General features: G+C 39.8%; 1 protein-coding gene across 1 annotated transcript in view; it reads right to left on the bottom strand.

The window, feature by feature from the left end:
- Positions 1–26,113, bottom strand: part of LOC107095152 (disco-interacting protein 2 homolog B-A) — a 56,777-nt gene that overhangs the window by 14,199 nt on the left and 16,465 nt on the right. The window contains exons 2-21 of the mRNA XM_015391130.1: positions 15,030–15,101; positions 10,790–10,945; positions 10,529–10,651; positions 7,359–7,607; positions 7,144–7,272; positions 6,809–6,820; positions 6,340–6,459; positions 5,933–6,130; positions 5,727–5,818; positions 5,534–5,644; positions 5,215–5,338; positions 4,899–5,008; positions 4,465–4,567; positions 4,321–4,385; positions 4,137–4,230; positions 2,649–2,768; positions 2,423–2,537; positions 1,250–1,389; positions 993–1,129; positions 535–615 (exon numbers count right to left, since the gene is read on the bottom strand). Coding sequence (XP_015246616.1) covers positions 535–615; positions 993–1,129; positions 1,250–1,389; positions 2,423–2,537; positions 2,649–2,768; positions 4,137–4,230; positions 4,321–4,385; positions 4,465–4,567; positions 4,899–5,008; positions 5,215–5,338; positions 5,534–5,644; positions 5,727–5,818; positions 5,933–6,130; positions 6,340–6,459; positions 6,809–6,820; positions 7,144–7,272; positions 7,359–7,607; positions 10,529–10,651; positions 10,790–10,945; positions 15,030–15,101 — 2,351 coding nt within the window. The remainder of the gene's footprint in view (positions 1–534; positions 616–992; positions 1,130–1,249; positions 1,390–2,422; positions 2,538–2,648; positions 2,769–4,136; positions 4,231–4,320; positions 4,386–4,464; positions 4,568–4,898; positions 5,009–5,214; positions 5,339–5,533; positions 5,645–5,726; positions 5,819–5,932; positions 6,131–6,339; positions 6,460–6,808; positions 6,821–7,143; positions 7,273–7,358; positions 7,608–10,528; positions 10,652–10,789; positions 10,946–15,029; positions 15,102–26,113) is intronic.

The raw sequence follows: 26,113 nt of genomic DNA, 5'->3' as shown, positions 1-26,113 counted from the left end.
AACAAGACATATAATACTGCCTGTTGTGCTCTTCAATGTGTAGCATTTAGTACAAATAAAAAATTTACCAGTGAGGAAACTGTTTCTCATTAATCCAGCTACTCACACAAATAATCCATGTTCCTGATCCAAGTTCCTGTCTTAGTTTTAGCACTGTTCGGTTATATAGTGTTTATCATGGTGGACGCACTTCCACCGTAGCCTAGAGATGTTCATCTATCTATTTGAGGTATTTGCTAAGTTCATCTCACTGGAGAGATCGTATTCAGTTCAAGCCATGATGGATTTTAAGCTTGAATATTCCAAGTGGACCAATATCTGTGATGCAGCTTGTGTGTCGGATTTACAGGCGTACAAAAACCAAGAGCAAAAAGGTTCCTGCTTGGAATTTTAGTATGTGTATAATGTGTACATTGTTTTAACACTTATTTTTAATATTTTTCTCATTAATTAATCGAAATGAACGGGTCAAAGACCAGGCCCTAGTTCTTCAGCATTGTGGTTAGTAATATTTAAATACTTCTGTTCCCTTACCGGACCCACAAATCCAAGTAAACCAGTCCTAGCAAAGGGGATTTCTCCAATAGGTGCTCCAGCTTGGTTGACTGGAATAACCTAAAGAGAAAATTATAAGAAGACAGGATATTAGTGTCAGATCATTCCACTCAAACATAAAAAAACAGAGATTAAAAGAAAAGAAAGACGGGGAAATAACTGGTACAATAACTTGTGCTAATAGAAAACTTATTTATTATTTATTTATTATTATATTATTATATAAAATTATTGCAATAATTTAATAATGTCATTTTTGAAAATTTCCTTCATTTTGTGCACTGTTTTCTAACATAGCTAACTGTTCATCTTCAGCAGTTAGAGGAGATTTTGTGAAAACAAGCTGGATAATTTAGAGTGAAATAATAAAGCAACAACATCTTACAAATAACATAAAGCAACAATTTATAAGAAAATGTAAAAATTCACTCAAGGACCTCAAATGTGTTCTTTGTGACACCAGGAAGGCCGTAGTACATTGTTCCTCCAGCACGAGAGTTGATCACTATCTCTCCAATCTCATCAGTTTTGCACAGTTGTGGCGGCCCGTCTGGTTTAACAATGCACATCAGAGCTGGAAAACAAAATAAGCTCCCAATATTAGGATTGAAAGGGCTAAGAATAAACATGTAAATATAATAAAGGTAAATGTATGCATGGACACTGCACATCAACTCCATCTGCAGGGACTCACCTCCAGGCATAATGTGGCCAACATCCTGGACAGTTAAAGCAGAGTTCTTGTCCTCTGTGTTGACTCTGATGACGCCGTGGCTAAGCCCAGCCATGGATAGGATGGCTCTGGCTGGGAGCGGAGCTCCCCGTGCACCAGGTCTACACAGAACAAAAAAAAAAAAAAAAGAAATCATAGATCACATTATTTTCCCATAACAGGTTTGTGATTGTTTTCTTCCTTTCGTGCAAAGTGAAACTATAACCCATGGAAGGCATTCTCAAAACCACAGATTTATCTTATTTTTTTTCCTATCCTGCTCTGTCTCATTCTCACAGTCTGTATAATAATCTGGTAGATGTGACATGCAGCGCAACACTTGATTAATAATCGGCCTTCTCCCCAAATGAAATCACACTAAAGGTGAAGTGTGCTCTTTTCCCGCCAGGCGTCCGGCAGAAGGTTCCGCAGCATCTTCTGCAGAACGGCCAGACTACTGAACAGTTTCTTCCCCCTGGCCATCAGATTGCTTAACGCCACATAACACTCCTCCCCCCATAGACATGGACAATTAACGCACCTTAGTTTAGTTTTGTCTTCAATTTAATGTTTCATTTTCAATAACACTTGGGTGAAATATTCAATAACTCAGTGCAATATTTATTTATTGATGTTACCTCTTCAATAACTCAGTGCAATATATATGTATATATATATAATCTTACCCTGTATATAGCTAGCTCTTACTCATAGAAAACATATTTATTATGCAGGAATAAGGTCTTAGCTCTGTTACACTGGTAGCCAGTAATCGACATTTCGTTGTCAAGATTCACCTTCTGTTTTTTGTGCAATGACAATAAAGGAAGTCTAAGTCTGAGTTAGAATGAAGGATTAAGGTCTACACAGCCCCAAGCATTTTAGGCCCCAAGGTTACATCAGCCACTTTAGATGTTCCATACTGGCCCATAATTGGATCTTAGGGGCGCACCTCACTGGGCAGCATGGGTAGAAATCATGTTTATGAATGTATATTTGAAATGACTTTGTTCGCCCAGTCATTCCCTGTTAAGCATCAATGTATGGCCCAATTTCTATCCCCCGAGTCACGAGTTAAAACTTAACACAACCTGTTTGCATATAAAACTTTTAAGGGTTCTGAATCAACTATCAGTGTTGATGTTCATGTGGTACCTGCGTATGGCCACAGTCAGGGCCTCTGGTGAGGTGGCACATGGACAGATGGACTCAGGCCTCAGACCATGAGACTGAAACACATTCAGGAAGGCGTCGCACGACGACACAGACCCTGGTAGTAAACAATCGATGAAGATATTAACAAAACAAAGCTTGAAACTACTGATGTGTTGAATTTTAGATAATAGAAACAGGATTTTTTTATGGAACATAAGTCACTCACATGGGTTTGCTCCATCAGCAACTATCAGCATTCGTATAGAAGACAAGTTGATGTCCTTCTGATCCTTGTGGGCCATCATGGCCCAGTGAAGATCTCTGCACTTCACCAAAGCCACACGTGCTGTTAGAGGAGAACAAGAAGCACTATGAGCACAAACAGGAAACGGGAGACACACGACTGATCTTAGCAAAAATCAGTCGGGTAAAGATAAAGTTTTTATTGAGAGCAGTTCTCCTTCATGAGCCAAAAGCTGTTTAAAAAACCTAAATTCAAAAAATGGTAAACATAGAAATGTTTAGTATTGTTTATAGAAATGTTGTTAGCTTGAAGGACAGAAAAATGAATATTGATGACGAGGAGGAAACAATGGAGGTACAAATTTAAAAGCATATATTCTTAAATCGTAAAAAAAAGATTACCCAACAAATATCCAGCGATTAAAAAGCATAAGACAATAAACAAACCAGAATAAATAACAAAACAGAAAAAGAAAATTAAATTTTAGTAAATTTGTTGAACTTATATAAACCTCATAATAAGTAATAATACATTTTTACCAAATTGATAAATATTAAGAAATCAATACGATTTGAACTAAAGGAGCTGTAAAATGATAGAAATTATACAGATTATTTTAAAGAGCATTTTAGATTCTCTCGGTTTAGATTAGGGGACGTCCTTATCAGACCTTGAAAATCTGACAAATGGTATCGGAATATGTCAGCTTGTGGCTAACATCTGAAATACAAGCAAGTTGTTAGAAACACTCTGCTTCTATTTAAAGGGTACAGTATGTAACAAATTGTTAATAATAAATGGATCAGCTGTTCTTATACCTATTATTGTAGATTATGGCTCTCAAAGCCTCAAAATCAGTATTGTAGCAAGATGAAAAGGTTGAATCAGGAAACCCGTTGTTAACACTGTGTTTCTTTAAGACTTTACTGATCTAAACAATCTCATGCGATAATGACACCTTCTAAGTTTTGATGGCAGCACTTTGATTCAGCAACCACTCAACCCCTCAGAACCTGGAGAAACTGCCCAGCAATACCCTAAGCCACATGGGAAGGAGTCAGATTTAAAGCGTTTAAGTTCTGACATACTGATTAGTCTAAACCCATAGATACTGGATCACAGAACTTAGTGAATCCACAGGATTAACTCTAACCTAACTCTATCAGGCACTCCAGATGATCCAAATGATGACTGCTCAAGAGATGTTCAATGACAATCAAGGTGATTTAATTAGAAGCTGGTGGATGCTCATCAAGCCAATTAGCATCTGGTGTTTATACACCAGTTTTATAAGGGAGGTTGTTGGAAAACCTAATCGAACAACTGATTTCCCTTGGTGTTTTCACCACCTTCTGGTCATCTAGACAGTCAATGTCGATTCTGCCATGATTAAAAAATCACTTTAAATAAATGAACAGAAACTATCCAAACATGAAAGCTGAAATACAATAAAAAAAAATCCATCTGAACCTTTGTGGATGTGAACCCTCTGCACCCAGGACATGGGGCAGGCTTTCATGACAGCATACGGCACAGTGACGGTGTGAATTCTGTTCATAACACTCTGCAAAACATAGAAAGAAAAACAAAATTTTTTTTAAGGTGAAGAAGCATTGCATCAGGGTATGCAATCTCCTCCGTCAACCATCCTCACCGTTAAGACGCCATGCCACAGACCCATGTCCTTTTTGCAGTCTAACACGTTGACCAGGGTCTCCCCTAATATGGAAACATCAAGTTTTAGTTTTTACACTCTTTACAACAAACAAATGACTTCTAAGTTAGATATGGTTCTAACCTTCACTGTAGTTACAGGCCTGGGTGAGGGCTTGGCAGTGCGTCAACATGGCAATCTTGGAGACGGCAACTCCCATCACTGTTCCCTCCTTACTCGCTTTATACTTTAACAGAAACAAGTGAGCAAATAAACCTTGTGTTTTAAACAAGTGCAGGGGCAAAAATTAACCAAAAAATACTCTTAACTCAACATAAATATAAACTGTAAATAACAAAAAATATTGAATCATATCTTCATCTTCTTCCTCTGAATATTTCATTCGTTGACAGATATCCTTTAAAATTAAAGTATGATATATTGTTACAAGGTCCCTTTTAGACACTTAACCTTAGAATGATTTAACTCTTTGCAATCAAGTCAAAATTGTGTTCAAATTAATTTTCTAACCCAGTTTGAAAAGCATTTTTTGTTGGTTGATCATGTTGGTAACGTACCTCTATGTAGGCTGTGTCAGTGTTGGCAGTGGGAATGTGAGGTTGCCAGTCTTTGGATGGTTTGGTCAGGTACTTTGTGTCTGTAACAACCCATCTCATCCTTGGCCATCCTAGGAAGAAAAAACAAAATGACAAAAGGAACATAAAAGCCATTTACTGATAGAAATTATGGAGATTTGCATTGCTGAATTCTTAATCCGCCTTCCAATCAGAGCAAAAAAGTCAACTGCTGGCCAATGCAATATTGACTCATTCTGATCTGCTTTTATAATACTTTACAACAAAACCAGACCATGGCCAGTTTGTGTTTACTAACCTTTGAACTGGACAATCTCCCCATTTGGTGTCTTGGGCAGCCCTTTTAGGCACACCTCACTGGTCAGCGCCAAACTCACACCACAGCTGCCCAACAGGAAGCCGATCTGCTGGCTGCCTGCGTCCTATTTGGAGAATTGGTAAAAATTTAAAACAAAGCTGACCTACATGCAGCTAAAAAGAGGAACTTAGGAGAAATAATCATGACTAAGGTTCTGGGTTGCTGTTAAGAAAAAAAAAAAAAAAATCAATAAAAGCAGCTTCAATTAGATCGTTTGAATTTTCCTTTTCAACCAAAACTTATAGATTATAATATTTACCTGACGTGACAGAGGTACCTCAATGGGGACAGGAATGACTTCAGCTAACAGGCAGCCATAGAAAGCCACCCAGAACATTCCAGGGTCACTGTTTGGATAAACCAATGCCACCTAGGAACCAAAAAGATTGCTTCACATTCATGCTCCTTTTAAACTTTGGCACGATACAAATCAGTAACTGATGATCTCTTACTCTGTCTCCAGGTTGAAGGACAGGCTCAGTCTTGGTCCCCAGTTTATTGAGCAGAGTATATGCCAGTTTTAAGCTACGGCTCCATAGTTTGCCTAAAGGAGGATGTAGTTTTCATTATTTGTTGAAGTTTAAAAGGCCTACCTAAAGTGGACAGAAAAGGCAAACTGTTTTGGGAGCAGAATTTAGTCTCTATCATCAATGCTCACCGTATGTGAGTGTGTAGAGAGGCTTCCCAGTGATGTCCAGGGCAGTGAGTGCAGGGCTCTTAGCTTGGCTGGCCCCCCAACGGGCCAAGGAAGCCTGCAGAGCAGGAGGCCAGTTGCTGACCACTCCCAGAGGCTCCCCCTTCACAGGGATAATTTGACGTCCCTCAGGTTTGGGGGTGTTAGGATCTGGCTGTGGAACTGGAGATAAAAGAAACTTTTTAAACCATTATCAAGCTAAATGCATATGTGGTAGCTTTTAGTGTTTGCAAAATTCTTGGCAGAATCAAGAACTGAAACCTAATTAAACTCATTTTATTATTTTAGAATGAATGAACTCTAACAACAAATTGGAAGCTTTTGATGCTTCAAGCATCACTAAAGTGATTATTTCCCCTGATGAGACTCACCTTCTACTATTTCCTCCGAGTCATCGAGGAAGAATTCGCAGAGAGGGGGCCGTTTGGGCCTTTTGAGAGTGTTCAACAGCTGCTGGATCTTGGTGGACACCCGGCTGCTGACCGGCACGCCTGGATAAACACCAAGACACAGTCAAGACCCCAAACAAACAATAGGGATAGAAACACAGATGCAGTTCTGCCCCAACGCATATCGCTGCCACATCTCACACACTCTCACACAGGCAGAACCCTACGCTCTAGCACAGTCGGCATCAGAATCAGCAGCAGGAAGGATTCGAAGGGAAAATTTTGAACAAGAGGACACACACAGGTCAGACTATTTTTAGGAGAAACTACATACAAGAAGATATCTACTTCTACGCCTAGGACACTAGACAAACAAAAAAAAGGTTCTGGAAAGCAAGCTGATTGGGCTTCGCCAGCGTCCCTCCCCTTCCCCGGGTTCGTTGTATATTACCTTTTCTTTTTCCTTTTTTTAAATCAAAGGCAAGACATGGACAGGATTAATGGACCCAAAAGAAAGAACACAAAACATCCGTCATTAGCACCATTCCCCAAACTGAGAAATCATTTTGCCCGTGAAGTTTAGATCAACATTTATACTTTCATTCAGAACATCTTGGTTAAAGTAAAACAGGAACAATTAATTCCTCTAATACAAAGAAAACTTCCCAACTGAAAAGGAAGAACCACATGTCAGTAAACCCCAGGTTCCACATTAACACACAGCCAGCTAGCTTTTAAAATCCCTAAATGTAAATTTTTTACACATCCAAGCTTGTGTTAGTTTACCATCAGCTGTATCCAGCATGCTGGAGCGGCTCTGTCCGCGGCTCATCCCCCTGATTGCTGGAGGAAGATCCACTCTGGATCCTCTCTCCTGTGGAGTGGAGGACGTCACATCTGGGGGGACACTGTTTTCTAGTGGTGGAGATCAGATGAAGCAGCATTAATAATCAGTAGTTAACAACCAACAGGTAGCAGGTGTGTCCAAAGGTAAAGCATACCTATACGTGTGTGAGCCAGGACGTCGGCCAGCAGAGAGACACCAGGCTGAGGCTGCGGCTGAGGCTGCGGCTGAGGCTGGGTCTTGGACTCTCCATGGGAGAGGGTGGAGGAAGCAGACGAGGACGTGGAAGAGCTTTGGACGGAGCGGTTAATCCAGTAATCGGGGCTCTGGAGGGTCTGGGCAAGCACGGCACTGAGAGCTGCCTTTCTGCGCAGCGAGCCTTCATCCTCTGATGCAGAGGATGTATCTGAGAACAGTAAAAAAAAAAACATGATTAGACTGGGTTTTCCATAAAGTCAGCTTATTATGTTTAAAATTCTAAATATCTCCAAAATCTTTGATAAATATCCATACCACCTAAATGGCGGTGTTCTCTAATTTATTAAAAAATAAATAAATGTGGATTTATAGTCAGTGTGTTCAGGCTGATACATGGCAGCAGGTACAGCTGTAAGTCTTTTTACATTTATAGACTAAAACAATCCGCCTAATTCATTCTCCTTTCTTAAAGCTCAGCCACACTGAATAAATAACATCTGTGAACATCAATTTTAGGTTCTGCCAGAGCTGCTCATCTGGGTCCGGTTAACAGCTTTGACTGGGCCACTCTAACGCATGTGTTTTCATAGAGCTGAACATTTCCTTCAAAGTTTCAGCTGTGTCTTTATGCTTGTTGCCCTGATAGAAAGTGAACTTCAACCAAAATCTTTTACAGGTTTTCTAACTCTCCTGTATTTGGCTCCATCGCTCTACCGAGCCTCCCAGTTCTTCCTGAAGGAAAGAACTGAAGAAGAGAGGCTGTCATGTGTAGCATTATTTTCCCTCCTCAGAGACTATCCATATATCCCAAAACATTTTAATTTTGTATCGCACTTCCTTTCATATGTTTGCCGACTCCCAGCAGACAAACACAAAGGAGCTATTAGAGGAGTATGGATTAGGATTAGATGACTGGACAGTTTAAGCAACCAATGCCACTTTGTTGAGCCAATCGCTGTTTATTTAGATGAGATTATGGCGACACCTGGCGGCAGCAACCAATTTGAGCTCTCAACAATTCGACCAAATATGACGTTCGGAACGCTACAAACCAGTCATCGATCCCGCATCTACGACCGCCATCGCCTGGAGCTACAGTCACAAAATGCTTTAAGTACAGCCACTCTTGACTGTTTAAAAACCTGTTGAGTGCTACGGACGGATGTAAACAAAGCAGCGGGCGAGCTGAGCATACCAGGGCGGAGGAAGCGGTGTGCTAGGTGGCGTGAGCGGGGCTCCAGGGGGGCTAACGTGGAAGCTAAGAAGGAATCCTCACAGACCACCGTTACCATCAATCCTACTCTCCAACACCCGCTCACAGGATAGCAAAATTAATAATCTCCCCCTAACACCCCTCCATGGACTGTTCTCCCTGCTGCCCTCTGGGAGGAGGCTTCACAGCATTCAATGCAGGTCCAGGAGATTCCAAAAAATCTTCTTCCCCACCGCCATCAGACAGCTGAATGTTGAAAAAACTAAATCATGTCAAAGACTCTGCATCAAAATGACCATATCAATGCGGGTTTTTTTGCACGCTGTTTTTTTTCTCCCACAATGTTTACATTTGTTTACTCCTTGCCAGCTCTGTGCGATGCGCAGCTTCAGCTGCTCAGACACGCTGCAGACAGCATGCGCGTTCATGTGTTTTGAAGGCGTGGTTTTGAGAGGTTCGAAGGGAGAAGCATGGTTGTTTATGTTCAAAAAAAATAGCTTGCCGAAACCATTTTTCCAAGATCTCCTATTGCACCTTTAAGAAATGGAAATATCATGAAAGCTGTACAAAATGAAATTCCATTTTGTATACACAAATGATATAGACAAAATGACAATAAGTTTAAGTCTAAGTTGTTTTCAATGACAGTATTTTTTCCCTCCTTATTTACCAAAAAATCAATTGTGTTAATCTGTTAAAAAGAAAACAGATTTAGATCACATTATAATCCACTAAACTGTGCCGCCCTATAGGGACTAGGTGACTCTACAGAAAAGGTAAAAATCCCAACAATAATATAGACCACTGGCCAAAAGAATTGGGACATAAACAGAAAAATAAGGTTAGTGATTAAGTGTTGCATAATCTTTGACAGGAAAACCAGCTCGTTTACCTTGCTGAGATCTAGCAAAGTGAGCAGATGGCTAACAATGTTATCACCCGTGCCAAAAACTCCTTCTGACGGTGTATCTGTGGAGGTTATCCAGGGATTTTTTGAACCAAATTTTAAAGAGGAAACTATTTTTAATCATCCACCATCAGTGTAACCGCTCAATCTATGTACCTCTGTGAGTTATGAGTCCATTCCTCACTGCACTCACTCTTTAATGCGGTTAGTTTGTGGCTCTACTTCTTTCCCCAAAGGATGAGGCTTCTTTACTGGTTTTAGACTCATCACCTCCCCGGCAACCATTCACACAAACACACACTAGCTGTGTTTCCATCCAATTCTCATGTGAATGGGAGAAAATGAGAATTGGATGCGTTTCCATCCATTGAAGTGAATTACTCGTGCGAAACAAAGCGTAACATTGTCATATGTTGACGTTATGCTTGGCAGCAGTAAACAGGATGCAGAGGTAGCAAACCAGCGCAGAGCACAGATCTGTAATTAAGGTTTTAGTGAATGTGGTGCAATTGTGAAAGTTGAACTTGCTTTTATCATGTGAGCTATTATAAGGTATTTTAGATCCCATCCAGGTACATTAGAGAGAGAAGTGCAATTCTAATGCCTGCATTTAGGACGTCGGGAGTGGAAACGCTGATCAGTCGTGAGGTAAACCTTTACTACAGCAGAACTTATTCCATAAGTGCATTTCCATCTCATCTTTAGCACTTTAACTCTTTCTTTTTTTTGGAAAAGGCAAAATCCACCACAAGAGTGTTAAAACTGTTTTATGCTAAATTAAGTAGACTGAATCAGATTTTGCTGTTTCCATAAAGTTCTTTGTCAAAATGCACAAAGAACAGTGAATATAATATCAATCGCCATTTAAATGATTACTGTGTGTTGTTAAAATGTGACCTCTGCCCACCATCCTCATTTGAATAAGCTTTAAATGTACTATAAAGCTTAAGATTTCCTTTCGGGTCTTAGAACCACAAACTGTGTTTTTGGTGGGGGAAATGGATTTTACCTGGAGGCGTGCAGTTATCCATGGGAGAGTGGACAAAGTATGAGCGTCTCTTGGTGGGCATGGGCGCCATCTTCTCTTCTCTGTGTTTGGCCAGAGCTGCCTGCACAGCTTCTGTGTGAATGTCTTAGCAGCAAAAAACAAACAGATTCAGACGAATTAGGAAACAATATCATACAGCGTGATGGTGCATTTACAGTATGGTTTCAGTTTTGCTGGAAAATGTTTTTGCTGAGTATTTGTTAGGATGGTGAACTTATGAACCTGATCTGTAGCGCTCATCCCTGGCCCCTCCACTGCGGTGTGCACGATGGTGTCTGGAGGCTGAAGAGGTGGAGGGGCCCGGGGCCTCGGGACTTGGGCTGGGGTCGGCACTGTGGCTTGGGGAAGGCTGTACATCTGGCAGAGAAAGGTCCGCTTCTAGAAAACAGGGGGAAACATGTTTAGAAGAGCATGTGTGCTTCAGCAGCAAAAAATATTTAAACTTTATTTCTGCACAGCTCATGATTTATTCTCCCCTTCAATAAATTCATATCACCCCTTTTGTAAAAAGCTGCCATTTATTACCTTCCTATTTTAATTTTTGTCCCCATAGAATAATTACTTATCCATATCCTATTGCATTTTGGTTCATTTCTCTTGGTAGGAAAGAGTTCTTTTGAATTATGGACACAAAGACATGTTAATTAAAATTGTACTTAATATTATTTTCCAAACACTAGATGGTGACAATGAAACCCTGGAGTTGAATCTTTACTACCTGACAACAACAAAATATGCAAAAATATAAGGGCTAAATGATCAGCAGCATTTTTGCACACAGGCAGGAAACACACTTACTTTGCATACTGCCATAGCAACATGTAGGCAATAACATTACAGTTTGGTTATTGTCAGTGATGCAGTTCATGCTTTTAAAGGAGTAGTTGTAACAAGCCCTGTATAGTTATGGCTTTCAGAATAAAATGAACCCAAGGAGATGACTTCTGCAGAATAAAGTCATCTTTTAGTCAAATCTGATTATTAGCGCTGAGAATGAAGACATTGTGTAAATAACACATAAGGCAAAAATCAATTATAGAAATAAGCATTAAAGCACTCAAATCTAGATTTACATAATTTCATATCTACTGCCAGAGGGCGGTGATGAAAGCATGGAATGTTTCGCAGTTTAAGTAATTAATTCAACAAACTTTCACCTTAGGACCATGGATGACCGACCACTCACAAGCTGTATATACTGGTGTCATCAGTGCTCTGTTCCTTACTTCGCCTCATGTGACCCTCTCCCAGTATTACTCACCTTGTTTCTTTCCTGCAGCTTGCGATGTCAAGAGGCCTTATTTTTTTGTTTTTTCTACCTGATGGCTTTTCTACCTGGTGATGACAGCACTTGCTTGCCCCCCTCTCCCAGCATAACCGACAGTGCAGCAGAGGTGCCTCATTAGTATTTTTGTTTTGGCTTTGAATATAAAGGTAACAGATTGCTAACATTTTCTCTGCATTACCAAATAACATCTACAAATTTCTGCATTTTGATGAAACACCGTTATGGCCGTAGCCTTGGACTGGCAAAAGGCCTGGTAGTTTTCTTTTTTCTGGTGATATATAGCAGAGACCTGGCAGGGACTTTCATGAGCCTGTCCACCGCTCAGCTAGAAAGCCTCAGGCCTCAGATCCTGGTTGCCCCTCCCTCAGGACTTCCAAGGCCTGTGGGGATAGAAAATTATTCCACCAGGCCAGCCGTCTGACATTTTTCCCCAATCGGCATCGCAGGTTTTGAACTGCTCATACTGTGGATCCATGGGTGGTTGCCACTTTGAACCCATGGCTACAGGCTAGATTTCCAACTGCACCTCCTCTTTTCATGGCGGGTCAAACTGACTATTGAAACCAACCCAGTGAAATCCAAGGTGCTGGACCAGGAGCTTTCCATCCTCCAGGCCAAAAGTGCAATAAAGGCTGTAGACCCTCTGCGGAAACAAGAGGCTTTTTTTCAATGATTTTTGTTGTGCCCCATTTTGGATCTGAAAGGACTTGATCAGTCCCTAAAGGTCTTTCCATTCCACATGCTCACGACTTTAGAGGTTCTTCAGGCCATTGCAAAAAGAGAGTGGTTTACATCAATAGATGTTAAAGACCCTAATTTCATGTGCCTAATGTGCCAGAACATGGCATTCACAGGTTTGCCCGTCAGGGTCGAGATTGGCAATTACGGTGCTCCTATTCAGCCTCTCACTTTTGGGCGTTTATTCGGTGCGTGAAAGTGGCTCCTCCGCTGCAGACGTCCGGCATCAAGGTTCTTCTGTACCTGGACAACTGGCTTCTTCTTGCACCCTCTCGGGCAAGTGCCCCTCAGAATACGGGCCTGCTTCTTGTCCATGTGTCATGGTTGGGCCTCAAGGTGAACTTTGAGAAGAGCTGCCTTGTTTACATCTCAGACATTCACTTTTCTTGGGATACAATTGGACTCACAACCATGATGGAGTGTCAATCTGTTCACAGTGTAGACGGCATACTCAAACTGGTCAGTAGATTCAGGGTGGGCAAGCGGTTTCCCTAAATCGTCTTCCTGCAGATGCAACACAAACTGACTTCTGTCACTCTTGGGTTTGCTACTTCTGTGCCCTTTTCAAAGGTGGCTCAACAGCTTTCTGCACGCCATACTTCGCAGTCACTGCAGGTTCATAGTGACATGGACATGCCTTTATGCCCTGGCCCTATGGTAGGACAGGACATAGTTGTCCAAGGGTATTCCAATGGGAATGGTGGTGTGTTGCAGGGAGATGGTCACCACAGATGCCAGTAGCACGGCCAGAGACTCTAATATAAGACTCCCTTTTTGTTAGCCATCATTTCACCTAAGAGGGTTGATGACCTACGTTTCTGTTAGTCCCTCATGTCCCTGATGGGATCCAAATGGTTCTGGTGTTACCTTATGCTCACACCAGCTTTTTGTGTGCTATGGTCTCTTTCTAAACAAAGTCTCCCCCACTACATTGTGGATGCCATCTACCATACTTACAGTGCAGGACACCAACTGCTGCCAGACGGTGTAAAGGCCCCCTCTACCGAGAGCATCTCTGGTTCCTATGAGTGGCATTCCTATGGGGCGTTCCTATTGCAGCTATAAGAGGGCTCAGTTGGATGCCATACAGTCTGTAGCATCATGGGCATCTCCAAGCACATTCACCAGGTTCTACAAGATCAACGAGGCTGCCCCTCATCCCGTGGGCCATTATTTTACGAGGTTCAGCTGGGCCGTCCCGATGAGATATGTGGTCAGGATTCGTTGTGACGTGGTTGGAATTAGTCATTCAGTACTTCCAGTACCGCACTCTGGCAGTCAGTAGGGATGAAGGAGAACGGAAGCTATGTATGTAACTATGGTTCTATGAACCCTGGATAACTGGCAATTTTACTAACAGGGTCACACCTGTGACCCTGTTAGTAAAACAGGGTAGAACTGTGCATGCAAAGGGAACATTGAGTGTTGTCAGCACTGCCCTCTGGCTGTCATCAGGGATTTACAGGACCGCAGGTACATACATAACTTTTGTTTTTCTTTTTAAGAGTTTTTTTTTTTAACTTTGAATATAAAGGTAACAAATAGCTAATATCATCTCTGCTTTACCAAATTACATCTATGAATTTCCACATTCTGGATTTTATTTACAAAGACTTTTTTAAACCTTATTTAGCACGCTTTGTAAATGCTTTTATAAAAATATAATAAAATAGTTTATTTTACTATAAATGCTTATTAAAACCTATCTTTCAAATGTGATTGTTTTATGTATGTAAACAAGTTTTGTTAGAATTAGGACAAAAAAAAATGCTGTTTAAACTAAAGGTTTCTGTCCCCCTGGAATACTTTGTGTAGAAGTATCTTAATTTAACTTTCTATTGTAACTGTTTAATAACTTCTGTCATGGTATTTTTACTCTGCCAAAAGTTGAAAAAGCTACTTTTCTCTATTCTCATTACACTGCTAAACAATTTGCATTTGTTAATCCATATTATATAGTTCGAAATTTATTTATGGTTATTATTGATGTGTGACTCCATACAACCAAAGAAAATTCCTAAGTAAAAAGATTCTTTGGAAATAAAGCCTTTTCTGATTCAGACAATCATACTAGAAATGCAGTTGCAATTGTGAACACTAGGGGGCCCAACAAGCTCAGTAATACCTTTGTACTTTAGGACAAAAACATTTAAACACAAACCTAATTATTTCTATAAATTACCTCCACATGAAAAACAAAGACTACTGTACAGAATACTTGTGTAAAGCGCTGAGTCAACTATAATGATGTTTTAACTCTAAAAGTTGGTAATTGAGCACTTCATGATTTTAAACTTGCTTCAGCTTTGTTAAAGTTGAAGCAAGTTTTTGGCTAAATAAGAGCTGAAAGGTTATAACAACACCGTTGGAGGAAGGACAGCTAAGTCCGGACATGAGGAAATGGAAAGGCAGAACAAAATGAAGAACTGGTCTTACTTGGCAGCTGAGGGATGTAGGAGGCCAGCAGCTTGGCTCTCTTCTTTTCATAGCCCTTCTGAGTGATGTCACCTAGGAGAGAGGATAGCAACATCACACCGTCATGTTAGTCAGAATTACCACACAAACACCGGACAACTGTGCCACTCCTCTGACACACACACACACACACACACACCTCCACACACACACACACATTAGGATTTTGCTTTAGCTAACACACATATACAGCAGCTGACTCATTGTATTAATCCTCTTTGAAGCAAATCTTCTAAACTCTATAAAGTTGCAATCTAAGTCTAATTACAGCTACAAAAAGATATAGCACCATTGTGAGGCTTTTCATTAGCTGCTATGAACAAAGATGATTAGAAAATAATCACCTCCTCCAGGCTATGAGACCTAAATGTGATGGTAGAAAGTACAAGGGAACCGTTCTAGGCAGAGAACTGGGACAGCCCTGAGAGATTTAGGGTAAAACCAAGCCAGAAATTAAACATGCACAAGGGACTGAAAATCAGTGAAAAGTGAGATAATCAAGCACTACCAGGCCAGGTTGTGTTTAACACTATGTGAGGATGCTGATCAAAGAAGATTCAAAGACAGACCTCCAATGGTGAGAGGGCAAGACTTCAGCAAACAGGAAGGCTAAAGACAACAGCAAATATTTATATTCATCTATTGTAGAACAAGCTGTTATTAGAAAACATTGGGAGTCAGGTTTCAGTTTTAATTCTGGAGGGAAGGACCCCATCCTAATGAAAGAAGGCCAATCATCAGAGAGAGTTACCTAGAACATCACCACTAGATGCTCCAGGGGTGAAGCTAAACTCTAATCAGTTAGTCCATCTTAGTTAAAACCTGTTTAGCAGAAGCTACTGTCCCACATACACACACCATGCATTTTATCCAAACATAGTTTACAATCACCCTCCTCTAAACACACACTCTTTCTAAATAAACATTGCCATTTGCAGAAAAGTTCCACAAATTTTAAATCTGTGCATCCCAAGCAAAAATAAAGCATGTGAGGGAGTATCGGAAACTGATTTGGTCGTTCATCTCTTCCAGCACTGTCCCCTCCCTCCTTTGGCCTTGGACTCTGCATGCTTCTCACCACTAACTCACTCTGGCAGGAAGCAACAGAAGCATGACAAAGTCCACCTCTCTGGTACCCCAAAACACACAGTGTGCTTGAGCAACAAACATGAAGGCAAACCTGCTCCACCCGGTTAGCCAACACAGCCCTCCTCTACACACAAACACCCCTAATGCTCCAAATCCCTAACATTGCTATTCTGCCCCTTTTGTATTCAGCGATGGTATGGTTTGTTGAGTGGAGTGACCCGTCAGGCTGCTTTGCCTCAGTCCTCCGACACCTACTCCACAACGATTGGAGACCCTCATCCCTTTTGTGTGAGAGTGGGTGATTAACACATGTTGAGGGCCGCGGATGTTTGGCACTCTAGACTCTTTACTTGCTTTCCACTGATGTTTCAGAGTTCATTCAGCAAGCAGAGCACAGGGAGGTGGGATGCTTTAACACTAGGTGGTGTTTTTTATCCTCAAAGTTTTCTGCTTACTATCCACTATAGTTTGGGATTCATCTGGAAGAACAACATAATCATCAAGGAAACTCCCTTTGAGCACAGCATGTAGATCCTCAGTGTGAGGTAGCTCTGAGTTACTTAGATCTGGAACTTTGGATTCTCTCCTGAGGTTTCACAACACTGAAATCACGAGAAATAGAGGAAGAGGGAGGGACAGTAGTGGAAGAAAAAAAGCAGACAGTTTGAGAATGAGGGAGTGAAGCGCTGAGTTCTTTGTCTTTCCCTTGAAAAAAAAAAAGTTCAAAAAAGGAGGCCAGCATTCAGTGCAGTGTTTACCCCTGGTGCTCACTCTTGGGAGGAAAACACAGCAAAAAATATCTTATGTTTTCTGCTTCTTGGAGCTGCACATCAGTAGTAAATTGATCATAACAGACTGGAGCATCATTGAGGTTAGAGATGGAGGGGGGAGGGGTCACACCAAGCCCAGTTCTGCAGGTCAAGCAGTATCATCAGGGGGGGAAAGAGGAATAGATGGAAAGACAGGGGGAGGACGGTCATTAACGCTGACAGAGAGGCCTTTGTTGGTGTGGGGAACAACAACAGGCCCAGACTGGCACGGCCACACTGGCTCTGCCACTGACAGAGAGCATAAAGGAAACTGAAGGACTCTGGGGCTCAAAGACTGACTGTAACAGCTGATCCCAAGCAGAAGAAAAAGCTGTGCACATTAAGAGAAAGAATGCAGAGCTTTGAGTGTTAGCATGAGCAAAACAGTACAGTAAGTGTGCATGTGTGTAATCTGAGGTCAGGGGACAGGATATGAACATTACCCCACCCAGTGTGCGCACTGCCAAAAAAACGTCTCCCTCTGCCTGTCTAGAGAAAGAGGAATGTGCTGATCGGAAAACACGGAGCTGACAGAGACGGCCAACTGGCCAGAGGACCCGGCTTTGATGGCCAAATAATTCCCCGAGCCGCAGCGAAGCACTGTGCATGAGTGTGTGGGCAGCTGGTACAGGTTAAAGGTGCAACAAACCTAGAGGAACGAATGCTGATGCAGGTCAAGAGGATGGCGGCATACAAGGGTTTTCTGTGTCAGTGTGTCAGATCAGGACTACGTCTGACCTGCTTCATGTCATTACCTTAACCAGGAAGGGTTGGGTGACATCTGTCAGTTAAGGACATTTAATATGTTATTTCTACATAAGGACTGTAAGATAGAAAAAACATAATGATGTTGGATCCATGTTCGGAAATGACAGAATTCTAGCATTATTACATAATAAATGTATCGTTTTTTTTATTGTCTGATCAAAAATTAGAGCTGATCAAGTGCAAACTGCCTCAAATTCAGCCCATTGGTTTGTGGATTTCTGGCTTTAAAGATTCCCTTTCACTACGCTGCTCGTTTTAGCAGACTGAGAGCAGTGATGCTTTCTGAGGTCATATGGGACAGCCTGACAGTGACCCTCTGACTCCCTGTTCCAAGTGCAACCATAGACCTTTGACCCCAGGCCAGCTACGAAAGACGGCTGATCTCCTCCCAGCTCACTATACAAGACTAGAGAGGATAAACACTACCCACTACCCTGGCATGTAGACAAATAAAACAAGATTGAAAAGATTCACCATAAAAGAGTTTTCAGAAGCCCAGTTATTAATATCAACCGTTAATATAAGTAAACATTTGCATTTATTCCAAGCACAGGAGCAGTTTTCTTTTGTGTAGATGAGGTGCATAAATGTAAAATTAGGGATGAAAAACATACAAATTCCAGCCAATATTAATATGTGAAAATAATGCCAATAAACAATATAATATATTTTATAGATATAAATTTCCCTCACCTTTTGATACCTAAAAACATTTAAAAAAATGATGACACGCAATTCTGTCTGTGGTGGCAGATTTGGATAGACTATGTAAAACTTCAAAGAGACCAAACTTGATTAATCTCCTCGACAAACCACTCTCCTAATACGGTGACACGCTTAAAAAACAATCTGAAATCAATGTCATCAGATATATCGTTCATTCTTAGATAAAATATATAAAAATTAAGACATTCGACCAAACAGTTATGGCTAATTAGACAACTTAAGACAATATAGTACATTGAATAAAAATAACATACTGAGGTTCTAAGAAAAGTGCAACGAAAAAAGATGAATTAGAAATAATTTATATGAACTCTGGTTGCATATACCTGCAAAAGAAACAGGCTATTGAAAATATGTAAATAACAGCAGGGATGTTAACTATTTAGTGAGATTAATGGAAGCAGTGACGGCTATAAAGTCAAACAGCTGCTGGGAGGAAGGATCTATGACAATGCTTCATTGTTCCTTTAGGGTGCAGCAATCTGTCATTAAAGGAGCTTTGAAACAGCTCATGCACTGTGGTGGGAGACATCATGATTTTATTTTTGCTAGTTTGTTTAGTTTCCAAACACCTGTTCTGGATATAGAGGGCAAACTGGGACGAGGCTAAACCTCCTGATGAGCCTATCTAACAGTTTCCTCACAGCTGTACATAAGCTGCGTTTCCAACATATTGAGCATAGAAAATGGCTGATTACTGAGACCCCGAGAGTTAAAAAAAATGTTTTTAAGAATGCCCTGTACAATCCCAGCCATCTAAGTCTCCTTAGAAGTTAAAGTCTGCTCCGAACTTTCTGTATGAGCATCAGTGCTGGCTCCAATCGCACTATTGACCAGGGAATACCATTTTCCCAGGATTTAACCTGCTGCTTAATGATCAAACCAAATCAAGGAAAATTAAGTATAAACTTCCAGAATGTAATCAATGTAAGCTGCTTGTTAAAGTAGCATTGATTCTATCTATTTGAAATCTTTAATGAACACTGTTGTTTAGTGTAGATTAATTGAAAATTTTAACTGTATTATTTTATGATTAATTTATAAATACAGAGCTTTGTAAAGTCATAAAAACATTAGCCATTTCAACGTTTTTCAGTGTATTGATGCTCTTCTTAATATGTGAGGTCAAAATAAAGGAAAGGGACGCTTTCTAATTATTTGATTATTTTCTAAAGGTATTATTGTCATAATCTCCATTTTCTTACAAAAAAATATATATATATAAAAAGAGAAAGTATTTTTGCGTCCTTTGGCAGAGATGACTTCAAAATCTGTTAGGTGGTTTAGACATACAGTTAATATGAATAATACAGAAATCAGAACATCTCCAAAGCAGCCAAACTGTTTAATACAAATATATAACATACTTTTAAAACGTTTGTTAAACTTTAACCAAGATTTGATGTTTTTTTCCAACCCAAAAACATGATAGAAGAACAGTTCACAGCCAAGAACCCACTGACACAACACAACATCCTGATAGAAAGCAGACAGGAGAGTCTGGACTGGAAAGTTAAAGCTCGGTTTACACACACACACACACACACACACACACACACACACACACACACACACACACACACACACACACACACACACACACAGATCAGATCAATGGAGGCAGAGCACATTAGAAATAATCTCACTCATGTTTCAGCACTCTCATACTCATATTAAATGAATAAGAAGGCACTGAGTGGGAAGTTTGAATTTATTTGATAAGGATGTTGAAGCTACTTTTAGTCATCTTCTCAGTTTGCTATAAGGAAAAAAAAAAACCCAGAAGGATCATTTGGATATTAAAAAAGGAAAGCTAGAACCGACTCAATAAGGTGGATGTACCCAAGTAAGTAACTGCTGAATCATCTCAATAACTGAACTAGACTATGTTTAGAAACGTTCCTTTAACTATAAGAGCTTCTTATAAAGCTGTTTATTAGAAGCTTTCATATAAGACTAACTGGTTACAAAAGGTAATTAGTCAAAAGGTGTCTTGAAGGTGAAAAGAACAGCTAACCACATTAATGGAGATCGATGTCTTTAATAGATTAGGGTTAAAACAATTCATTAGATTAATTGTAATTCATCAATTATTGAACATCTTTTTATCAAATATAGTCCTCTATATTTTACAAAATTGTAAAACAAAAAGTATAAACATTTTGTGATTAAGGTGAAAAAACTTTTTATCTTTTAATTGGTATGCTCTCTCCAGAAATCATCAACAGGCCTTGCTTTAGTTTCCCTTTTCCCTTTGAGAATAATAAAGTATTTTTAATTGAAATGATGTTGAAAATCTTTCTAAGGCGCCTTCTGCTATATGATTACTTTTTGACTTTTTAAAACAGAATTGTTGAAAAAGAAAAAAATATTCCTCAAAACCCCCAAAAATGATTCAACTGATCTCCATGATGTACTGTAATCCAACTACTGACTATTTCTGCTTAGTGGGATTATTAGCTGTTATTTTGTACTCAAAAGATAAAAGGAGCTTTAGGGATTTCCAATGACTATCATAGCAATAATTCATGCCTATAGGTTTCCCACTGTTTACACATATAAGCATTTATCCTCCTAACCCCAGAGTGCTGTGTAATTAAAGCCGGCAGATTAAGGAAGTGACATGACTGCCACCCACAATTTCCTCTTGTCTCACTGTGTCAGTTCCGGTCCTTATAAGCACGCACCAACTTGGCAAGTGTCTTACACCACAGGACTCTAAACAAACAAGCAAACTAAACAACTTTAGCAAACCAAATACCTGGATTATGAATGAGTAATAAATTAAATATCGCTTTCACTAGTTTAAAGAAAAAAAAGCCTGTGTTCATTTTCAGACTCTTATCTTCCACTGTAATCTGAGATTTCTCAGAGCAGACATCATTAACAATACATCTTACGTTTCATTTTATGGATTAACAGCAGTTCAGCTTACTCAGAGCGGTTTATATTAATGAACCGTTCCAAAAGGAGAGACGTCCATTAAACGCTAATAACACCTTCTAACACAATATTGCCAAAAGCTGAGAAACGTGTGGGGAAAGGAAATAAGACTTCATTTAAAAAAAGCACACACACTCAAACAGCCACAGTATGTACATTTACATACAAATACACACATAAACACAGGGCTGAGAGGAGGAACTAACGTCACCCACAGGATCTTATTTATAGACTCTAAGCAGAAACAATGGGCGGGCTGTGCTGAGAACATGGCTAAAGAGCACTTAGCAGGAAATGCAAATGAAAGTTTCTGACACCAAGGCCATTTAATGACAGCTGGTCATTAGTTCAAGGTCATGGATGTGGCTAAAATATTTACCATGACTGATTTTACGTGACTGAGGATTTTTCACTTGATCTATAACTAGATTAAACTCTGCTTCTGGAGACACTGAAACATTTCTTTCAATTTTAAAACTCTGGAGTAAGTTATATAATAAGTCTGTTTTGGGTATCACAGTGGTAGAAATATAAAAATAAATGTTCAAAGCCCTTTAGACTTGTACCTATTATTATTTTTTTATTTTTCCACTTTACTTTATTCTTACCAGGTCTGTAATTTTAACATGCTGTTTTATTTATTTTGAGTCCTTGCTTTGTTATACTATCACATGACCGCTGTGTGTTTATTCTGTGTGGTGCACTTTGGTCCCCTGGGTCCTCAATGGGCTCTAGAAATTAAACTGGTATGGCGTGGGCTTTAGTTCACATTTTGCTGAGCTACAATCAAAAACTATTTTATTAGGATTTGTTTTGCTTTTGCTTTTACAACAGACACACAAAATATGCATAACTGTGTATTGAAAGAAATAATACATGGGCTTAAACCATTTTTTATATCTAAAAATCTGAAATGTGCCATGTACATTAGAATTCAGAACTCCTGAGAAAAAAGGATTTTGCATCGGCAAGAGCTTCGGGGTAGTTTCTATCAGTTTTGCTAAAACATTTTAAAGTGATCAGATTGATGCTCCCTCAGAACACAATTTATTTTCGACTGATACTGATTCTATATTCCCATTTGGATAGAACTTTAAATGCGCTATTCTAAACCTGAACTTTCTCCGATCTAAATCATAATATAGCAGCTCTGACTGTATGTTTTGGGACGTCAGGTCTTTCACAGGCTGTAGTAGGATTGTTCTAGATAACTCTGACTGGCTTTGATGCTGTTGATTTTTATCTTATAAAGGGAAGTGTGAGTCCTTGGCACCAGATTTATTTAGAGTTCTTTACAAGTTTGAAACCCATGCATTCTTTATCTTGTATTTGACAATGATACACTAGTTTGTGTTGGTTTATCCCATAAAAGCTGTGTGAAGATGATTTCTTTTCGAAAGGCACTGAACAGTTTATGGTTTTAGAGAATAGTCCTTTCTCTGTTAAAAGCCAGCTTTAAAAGTATAATTTGTTTTCTCACAGGAGGGGTTGGAGGGGTGATGTCCATAACTTGGTGATGATTCAAAACATTTGCTCATAGACCTCCCACCCCATGTCCTCTGGTTCCCACTCCAAAACCCCAGCCAACAATTCATCTGGGAAAGGACGAGTAATGTGGGGGTTTTAACTCAGACCGGGGGGATGAAGTAATCTCTGGATGGCTGTTGAAATCTGCTGGCTATCTGAGAACAGGGCTGAGGGAGTTTCAGTTCCTTTGGCAAATTTTCCAATAGAAACTGGATTGTGTTCGTCTTTGGTTGCTCAAAGGGTGACGGCGAGGTTTCAGCGGTTTACTGGTGAAGTTGTGGAGGCAAAATACATTAAAACGTCATCAATCATGCAATGAATGATGCAGGAAAAACAACGGGTATTTCCATGTAAGAATTCAGTGGGTAAAAAGAAAAACACAAATTACTAAGAACAAAGAGATTAAACAGCAGTTTGAGCTACAAGTTGATCTTGACAACGGATCAGACCGATTAACAGTTTAAACTAAAGGCCAATTTATGCTTCTGACTGCAACCGTCGTGGCACACCTCAAAAAAATCCTGACTACACGTCAGACCGCAAGCGAAAGTGCGCTGACAAAAAGTAGCTGTGATTGGTCCTTGGTATGCCTTTCCGGCTGTCTGTGTGGTCGTTGATTCAGTGCCGGGGCGCGCCATTTTTAAAAACCAAGGAACAACTACAATGAACAACTCTAGATTCATCTCAGTGACCATGATATCTTGCAGATGCGCCATTGTTGTTTTGGAAGAACACTCACCGCCGGTGCCACCAAAGTTCTCATGACCATTCGCCAAATTTCTTGCGAGTTCTCGAATAGGCTCCCCCTTGCACTTTGTCGGGAAACTGCTGTGCGTCCCTAGAAATGAGACCAGACCAACAGTGCAGAAGCATACCAGCAAAACTGGTTCGTGACCAGGCCCAAGCGACATTTGATTTGTGCGGCTGCAGAAGTCTAATCTTCCCTTAAAAATGATTCCATGTTGGAACTGAACTATTGAGCAACACCATCAGCCCCAGAATGCTGCCCAGGAGCTGCACACTGGCAGGACAACGCTCCCTAAGAGGCCGGGTGAAATGCAGGGGCACATTTCATTGCAACATTAAAAAAATTTAAATTATTATTGAAATGATTAAGCTCAAAAACACTTGTGTTGGGGTTCATGCTGCATTTCACAGCAGGACGTCGATTGTAAGGCTGCACAAAGGGCTACTGGTGGTAAAAAGCCATGGTTGGTGACATTTACTGCATTTAACTGTACAGTGAGATCAAAGCAGACAAGATGTTGAAAGTGAAGAGATCACATTTCCTCCATTCTGTAAAGCTTAACCTCAAAAACATGAACAAACACACCCACATGTATATAAACACACTGCCTGAAGAGAGAAACTAATTGTTTTCTACTGTAAAAATGGCACTTTCCTGTTCAGGGCATAAACACTTGAGCGCAATTGTATTGTACCGAGATAGAAATTTTTGATTAGATCCAGTAATAAGTTTACATAACCTTTCTGGCTAGCTGTGGCACACAAACTCTACAGGCAGCATCCTGAGAGCCAAGAAATAAAATGAAAGTCCTTTTAAAACTTTTACTGAATTAGTTTCTGTTGAATGCAGACTTCCTCCATTAGTTCGATTATATCCTGGCCGATCCAACAACAGCTTGTGAGTGCAAGGAAATTTATTAAGGCGGGGAATCTTTTATAGAAATGGGTTTATAAGACAAAACAAAAAGGGAAAAGAGGTTTTTAAATGCTTTTTTCCTCCACTAACTAAGCTACTAACACTGAAGCCTGGTTTATCTGTTTATTTTGGCTCTTAAACTACCGTACTGTTTGTATGGCTATGCTCCTTTTATTCTAATGTGGGTTGCTTTATCCACAAACAATAACAAACAGGTTGTTCAAGTATTTTAGTGATAAGCTGTTTTATACCAGTACATTAAGAACACATTAGTTAAAAGCAAAAAGTGCAAACAGCTGGGAGCTACCAGCAAAAAAACTGCAAAAATAAAGTATAAAAGGAAAATTTCTGAAAGTTTGTTTTTTTTGACAGCAGTATACCTTGACACCAATAACACTTAAGATTACCTGATTGTGACAAACATAAAGGATGTAAAGCCCTTATCACTCACAGTGCAAAAAGATATTCATCTATGCATGACTGACCACATGAGTGTAGATATATTGATGACAGCGGTTTAACTCTGAGGAAGCCAGATCTCAGAGGAGTAAAACTTCTGTTCTCTTTCATTTCCCCTCCTTTTACTCTGCTTTGCAAATAAACCACCACACAAAAATACTATAATTTACTTGATCAGAATAGATATCCAAAGAGTTGCATTTGATAAATGCAAAAAAAGAGCAGCAATACCCACTTAACACTTAAATCAAACTGTCATATCAAGATAACATAACAATAAAATGACTGCGATAAAAAAAACAAAAAAACACAAACACCAAGTTATTCAGACTGAGGAACCCTGGCATCTAAACTACCAAACAAACCAGTAATTCAGCATTACCATCTAACCACGCTGTATTGAGTGATGACTGTAAATTAAAGGTTTCAGATTTCAGTAAAACAGTATTATGATACAGGGGTCAGAATAAGGTGGCAAACCTGACCTAAGGCTCCATCTGTCAGCTGGAGCATTAAAAGGGTTTTTTTCTTTTTGTTGCCAGAAAGACAAATGTAAACAACCTGCAGAGCTATTTATTTCAAGTATGGATGCAACAAATTATGATGTATGTTTTTTTGTTGATTTATATTTTATAATAAATTAAAATCTAATCTGGTTGACTGAAATTTTTGGGGGGGTTTTGCCATCCAGAAAAACTTAAGTGGAGACAGATTATGATCATTTTAAAAGAAATAAAGATGCTGGAGGCAACGCCATAACATAAACAAGAAACAATTTAAAATGGAGTCCTGTGAGGGATCATTTTCAGCTGTTTAATTGTGGTAAGAATGCAGAAATCACTCTATAGAACTCTGTTTAGAGAAATTCCTTCATTTATTATGTAAATAGCACCCATACATTCCTGCTGCATGGCAGAGCAGCATCAACTTATCAAACAAAACAAAAATTGCTGATTTTTTTCAGGGGGTGAGGGTGTGATGACAGGTAACTGGGGGGGTATTACACATACACATTTCATTTGCCCAGAAACAATTTTTACTTGCCCAGTATAATGTTTGAT

The sequence above is a fragment of the Cyprinodon variegatus genome, unplaced genomic scaffold, assembly GCF_000732505.1.
Source record: "Cyprinodon variegatus isolate N-32 unplaced genomic scaffold, C_variegatus-1.0 Scaffold526, whole genome shotgun sequence".
NCBI lineage: Eukaryota > Metazoa > Chordata > Actinopteri > Cyprinodontiformes > Cyprinodontidae > Cyprinodon > Cyprinodon variegatus.
Note: the sequence above shows the minus strand (reverse complement) of the source record. Positions and strands in the feature narration are given on the sequence as shown.